At 36.8% G+C, this 6,995-nt stretch overlaps 1 protein-coding gene across 1 annotated transcript; it reads right to left on the minus strand.

Annotated features, from left to right (window-relative positions):
* Positions 1-917: 917 nt before the first annotated feature.
* LOC111474525 (FHA domain-containing protein At4g14490-like) lies at positions 918-2,496 on the minus strand. The gene has a single exon (XM_023119576.1). The coding sequence runs from the start codon at positions 2,408-2,410 to the stop codon at positions 1,286-1,288; it is 1,125 nt and encodes a 374-aa protein (XP_022975344.1). The 5' UTR covers positions 2,411-2,496; the 3' UTR covers positions 918-1,285.
* Positions 2,497-6,995: the final 4,499 nt, after the last annotated feature.

Genomic DNA, 6,995 nt, shown 5'->3' on the forward strand with positions numbered 1-6,995 from the left:
ATACACCAAATTAACCTAATACTATGATCTACCGTTTGGCCCAAAATCATTGCAAATTCTCAAACAAAAAGAAAAGTCACGTGAAAGTTTATGCATAAAGTAGATAATATCATACTATTGTGGAAGGTATTGCAAATGAGATTTAGAAGCTTGGGCTAAATGGATACCTTTTGAACAACCATCAACAGCAGGGTCATACTCAAGACACTCACTGACGCAATGACAACGCCAGTATGTTTATAATCCACACTTCCGTACTGATATTTCTGTGCCTTATGTTTGTGAGGGTGTTTTTCCCAGCAATGACATTCTCCTAGAGCTCTTAAGCAAGTTGGGACAAATGCAAAAGGGTAGGGAGGAAAGATGTGAAATGATTTGGGCTCTTTGGAGTTTAAACATTAGGCAATGGACTATATGCGCTAACTGACAGTGATTTGTCCGGAGACTATAATAAACATCCCTTTGAGGAGTATTCGAAGTGATGATGAGATCATATGGCGTGTAGGAATGTTCTTTGTCAAGGGAGCCTATCATTTGTGTTTTGCAGGAACAAAAAGAAAACAATTCTTATCCCTTCGGGGCCCCATGTCCTCGCTGTCACTCATTCCCCTCTCTAATTGATGTGCAATCTCACAATCTACCCTGTTCAAGACCCACAGTCTTCACTGGCCCACCACCCGGTGTCTAACTCTGTTACCATTTGTAACAACCAAAACCCACCTACTTATTCAATATGTTCGTAGGGATGGTTTGAGGACATATGACTATTGGGATTGGATCTCAGATCACGCAAAGGAAGAGGATATACAACAATCATTCATCATAATGTGGTGTACATGGACAGAGGAACCACATTATCTTTCACGGGGAGAAATCAGACACTCAAAAAAGTATTTTCATATTAATTAACAAACATCTAATACACAAGCTCAAATTTCTATGATAGTTTCTCATAAATTACAATGCTTGTTATGGCTACATGGAGAGTTTCAAAGCCATTAAATCAACATGTCGTTTCCTAGCTTCAGTGAAGGAAAACTTTCATCAGTTTTCAAAAATAATCACCCCAGATACAGTTCCAAATCCAACTAAAGCTATATGTCTAAGCCAGAGAAAGTCGCCATCTAAATTGATTGACACATAAACAGTGAAATTTCACGCGGGACATCATAAATGATATATTAAAGGATCAAGAAGGTGTCTTTAACAAAAAGGATCTGTACAAAATGTTAAATCAAATGAGAAAGCAAAAGGGTTACCTCGTACATCAGTGTTTTTCCTTGCACTAACCTCCCCGGCAATTCTCAGACTTTTGCTGTGCAACATACTCCCGTACTTGTGCAGATTTAATTCTCATACCAGAAATTATCTCTTCAGTTGCATCAATGATTTGTTTAGGCAAATGGGTCTCCAAATAATCAAACCACTCCCCAAGTGTCATCTTCTTCAAATCTGGCGCCTTCTCAGCCTTACAAAGAAAGTCCTCATCGTGAGAAGCTCTCCGGTCATCAACCTCTTCGCAATTTACTGAAATAATACGTACATTTTCGCTTTCATCTCGATCACAAACCTCATGAGGGCTAGACCCACTGCATGTTTCGCTTTCATCCGGTGGCTCCTTTTGCAATTTCTTTCTTCCTCTAGTTCCTGCTCTCGTCTTTTTTGCCACAGCCTTTACTTCAGCACCCACACATGAATTCTCGGGAACACTCTCAAGAACTGAATCTGTGGCCACAGACACAATGTTTTTCGTTCCACGGGTACTTCTAGTAATAATCTTCTGGCTGGATTCGTTTCCAATGTCGCTCACATTTTCTGGCGCTCTTCCCACATCTAAATTGCTCTCAATTTTCTTGCAGTCCGGTACTTGGCTAGTAATATCACCTTTCACACCCCTGCCTTTTCTCCCCCTTGGACATCTTCCACTCTCCAACGTCGCGTCATTAGCTCCCATAAGTACGCTGATCTCTTCCACGACCTTTCCTCTTCGACTCCCAATTTCAGCAACTGATCCCACCATATCCGAACCATTACACTTCTCAGCAGCCTTCCGCCTTGGATTTCGCCTCGACTGACACTCTTCATTACTGTTTAATCTAACTAAAATGGAAGTCAACTCACCGAATTTAATGGTGTCGCCATCGTTTAGAACGAAGGCGTATTGTGGAGGAAGCTTGGTGTCGTTAACAAAGGTTCCATTAGAAGAATCGAGGTCCCGAAGCACCCACTTGCCTGCAATAGACTTGGATTCAATAGAGAGGTGCTTGGTGGAGATGCCGGCGTCTTTGATGGCAATGGAGTTGCCTCGAACAAGGCGACCGATTCGAATCGTCGATCCAGGTCGAAAATCTAGGGTTTCGCCCTCGCGAGGGCCTTGAACTATAATGAGACTAATTGCAGAGGGTTCCATGGTGAGATGCCTCCGAATTTCGAAATGTAGCAATTGAATTGAGAGGATCTTGATCCCTTTTTTTTTTTTTTTTTTTTTTTTCTAAGGATAATTCTGGGGAAATGAAAATGCAAATGGGAAAGGCGCGGCTTCCCATTTTGAAGTTCGGCTTCCCTCCAATTCCACTTTCTCTCTCCTCCGCTATTGGGCCAACTAAATGGGCTCTCGGCCCATTTTGAACATCACGTCTAAATGGGCCATAAATAGCCCAGACATTTAGGAAATATACATTTTTGACCTTCTAAGTTTAAAGTTGATGTTATTTATCCCTAAAATTTTGTATATAAGTCTTCGGAGCATTTAAGAATATTTCAAAAGATTCAAAAATTAAAACTAAAAGTTAGTTGACGAGAATATTAATTTAGATTTATTATCTGTCTTATCTCTTCCCCTCCTTCCTTCTGTATTTATTCTCCCGTTTCTTTATTTTTATCTATTCACCCGATATTTTTCATTTATTTATACGAAGATAAAAATAAGTTTGGGATTAAATTCTAGAGAATAATTTTTACTCATTTATTATTCTTTTAAAAAATAGTTAGTCTATAGTTTTTTATTTTTTAATATAATATGTACAAAACAATTGCGAATAAAATAAAAAAAATCAAACCAATATATTTCATTAACTAATATAATTTTAAAAAGTTTAATTTTAATATTAATACTGTTTTTACAAATTAAAAACCAAGCTAATATTTAACCTCAAAATTAACTAATTTATTTTTTTAATATATATAAATGGAGCGACTTGGAAAAAATCTGTGATCTAAAAACACGAAATAAATAATGAACTAATTTCGTCGGACGTAAAGGCATGAAAAATCAATAATGAAGTAATGTGAAGGCCCAAATGAAAACAATATAAGGAAAGCCCAATTGAGCCCAACAAGATAAGGTAAGGCCCATAACGACAAAACCCTAGCAAGAAACACCGTCGTCCAAATAGTAAGTGGAGAAAATAAAATGGCTTTATATTTCCAGTAGGGATCCACGATGGAACCCATTTCCTAGCCTCTGCTCTGGAGTCTGCCCCCTTCACCGACCCTAATATAAATAAATAAATAAATTAGAATAATAATATTCTTTTTATTTTTTATTTTCATTATTTTCCCTTAATTAAAAAACCTACCGGCAACCTATTCCTAAAACACGAATATAAAAAATAACAACAATAATAATAAAACACAAAGATTCGTGTTTTTTCTCGGCATTTTTATTTTTGTTTATTTAAAAAATAATAATTATTATTTTCCAAGACAAAATGGAGTTTATTTTTTAATTTAATTAAATTATGATTTTCCTTTTGGGTTCCGCCTTACCTCTCTCTTTCTATCTCTATTTTTCTTCTCCTTCGACCTTCTTCCTTTTTTCTAGTTCTCTCTCTTTCCGTCTCTGTCTTCCCCCATTTTTCTCTCTCTGTCTCCCTTCAGACACTCTCAGCTTCCATTGCCTCTTCTCCCACCTCTGCCACTCCTCCAAGGTTTGTATGCTCACCTGATCTCCCCGATGTTCTATCGAACATCGTTCATTTCGCTTTTTCTTTTCCTCCCAATTCTTTTCTCCCTTTTGCTGTAGGGTTTTAATTGGATTGGGGGTTTTTCATCCCGATTGCCTTTCTCCGATCATCGCTTATTATAACAATGATTACTTCCCTTTCTTCCCGAGGTTTATGTTTCTCTGATGTTCTCCTATTTTGGAGGTTTTCATGTTTGTTTTCCGTTTCTTTTCTCTAGCTCTTGTCGGCTTGTTTTTCTTCTGGGGTTCGTGTTTAGCTTAATTATTGACTCACCTTCTGAATCTTTCGACTTTAAGAGTGATGGTTTTTTTTGTTGATACCAGGTAGGTTATATTGGGTTTCAACAGCTGTAAGAAGAGGGGTCGGTTTGGTTTCATTTGAAATTAACGAGATTGAATGAAAATGATTTTTGGGCGTTCTGAAAAGACTGATACCTGTATTAACTCTATGTGTTATTTTCCCCTGGTTTTGATTTTGACGTCTCCTGGTGTTTTGCATCATTTAGTTGGAGGAGCAGATTGTGAGCAGAGTTATTTCTCTTGAGAAGAAGATGGCTGGTGCCGTTAGTGATGAGGCTATAGGGATGAGGTCTGTGGAGAGTTTTGCAAATGGGCATCACAGTCAGTCTGGAGAAGCATTGGCTGAATGGAGGTCTTCTGAGCAAGTGGAAAATGGAACGCCATCAACTTCACCGCCATACTGGGACACCGATGATGATGAAGAAGAAGAAGAAGCTGGTATGCTTGTTATTTGTGCTTCCATACTTGTTTTTTCTGTGATTTATATTTGCGGGAGTGCTTTGTCTAGCAATGAGATTCTCCTAGAAGCTCTTAAGTAAGCTGGAACAAGTGCAATGAACAGGGAAAAGTTGTGAAATATTATGGGCTCTTTAGATTTCTCATGATAGAAGCTTGGACAATGAATTCTGACATATCTAATCTGCGTGAGGTGCATCAATTGATGTTTCATATCAGTCATGTACATGGCCAGAACCTTATGATAGCTCATTTCGTTTTAACTTTTGTGATATTTATTTTGTGTATCTTGGTCTCTTATTTCAAATATCTGGGTTGTGGTGTTGATCTCTTTCTCTGATCCCTCTCTCCCTTCTCACGATAGCTGTTCTGGTTTGTATTGTGCTAAAAAAGTTGCCGCTTGGATGATTTAATATATCAGATATCTTCATACTCTGTAAACATTTACTCATATTTCTATCCCATCTTTTTTGTAGGAACAAAACCTTCTGAATTGTATGGAAAACATACATGGAAGATAGAAAAATTTTCTCAACTTAACAAACGAGAACTCAGAAGTAATGCATTTGAGGTTGGGGGCTACAAATGGTATGTGAATTTTCTATCCCTTCTGAAATATTCAACAGTTTGTGGTTTTCTTTTTTGTATGTCGCGTGTATTTTTTACATGGAATTCCAGGCCAATATCTTCGCATCCTTCTACTGACCTGATAACTTTTTTTTTTTTATCCTTTTGATGTCTGAAATTATATTTTACTCTGGGATGTTATATCTTCAATTATTGATTGATTCTCGTTCTTAGTTTCTCATCGTGGTGTTCAATCTGACTTACTTTGGTAGTGGTAGTCAATATCCTACTAGAAAGTTGAGAACTATTTTTGTGTGATATTAATGAGAAAATTTTTGATGCCTTTGTTTCTATATGCACTTTTCTCCACATGACGATGGTTGAGGATTGATCCATTAGTAGTGGCAAAATACCTATGGATTTATGCATGTTTCTTGTATGAACATGCATTTTGGAAATTGGTCACCCACACACCTACCTTTAGTTTTGATAAGCTGTACAATCTTGTTGCAGGTACATTTTAATATATCCTCAGGGCTGTGATCCTTTAGTTTTGATAAGCTGTACAATCTTGTTGCAGGTACATTTTAATATATCCTCAGGGCTGTGATGTCTGCAATCATCTCTCTCTGTTTCTTTGTGTCGCAAATCATGATAAACTCCTTCCAGGTACTGTTCTGTTTGAATTGTATTTATTAAGCACTATCCTTATTTTCAATTTGTTTAATCACCTTCAATATCTTTTCTTTGCTAAACAGGTTGGAGCCATTTTGCACAGTTTACTATAGCAGTGGTGAATAAGGACCCAAAGAAATCAAAATATTCTGGTTAGTTCTGTTACATTGCTTTTCAAGTTTTTGTTGTTACCACTTACCTTAACTAGTGAAATAAAAAAAAAGTTCTGTTACATTGCTTTTCAAGTTTTTGTTGTTACCACTTACCTTAACTAGTGAAATAAAAAAAAAAATATATATATATGTTGTCCAGATACGTTACATCGGTTCTGGAAGAAAGAACATGACTGGGGATGGAAAAAGTTCATGGAGCTTTCTAAAGTATTAGATGGTTTTATTGACTCTGACACTCTCATAATAAAGGCACAAGTTCAAGTGATTAGGTAATTTCTATTATGATTAATAATGATTATTACTCCTAGATCGCTGATATATTCTTGCAAATTCTGTGTGATGTTCTATTTTCCTTGCTTTCTAGCATGTTAAGTATGTTTCCAATGGTAATCAATGACCCTTATGTTTTATCAACGGAACGTCGACAGACTCAGAGTCCATTGCATGTCACACTCAAACTAAAAAAGTTTTAGTTCTTTAAATATTTTTTAGGCTACCTCCTTATTACCAGACAACTGCTATTTTCATTTGTTCAGTTAGTTAAATGAATTCATTCTTATTATTATTTTTAGTTTTGAAAGCTTGAACTGTTTCGTCTTCTAGGCCCCTACCGAGAGAGGAAAAAAAGAGTTCATAGTCTAAGTTGGTCTTTAGTCAAAACCCTATATTGGCCACAGTTTGACTGGGATGTCTAAGTTTTCATTGGGTTTTCTCTTTGGAAATGAAACCTTTGAGTCTTGAGTTCTCAAATATGTTTGAAATTTCATGTGTCTGAATTTTGTCTTGCAGGGAGAGAGCTGACCGGCCTTTTCGTTGCCTTGATTGTCAATATAGGAGAGAACTTGTTAGGGTTTATTTGA

This window comes from Cucurbita maxima, unplaced genomic scaffold, assembly GCF_002738345.1.
Source record: "Cucurbita maxima cultivar Rimu unplaced genomic scaffold, Cmax_1.0 Cma_Scf00440, whole genome shotgun sequence".
NCBI classification, from domain to species: Eukaryota; Viridiplantae; Streptophyta; class Magnoliopsida; order Cucurbitales; family Cucurbitaceae; genus Cucurbita; species Cucurbita maxima.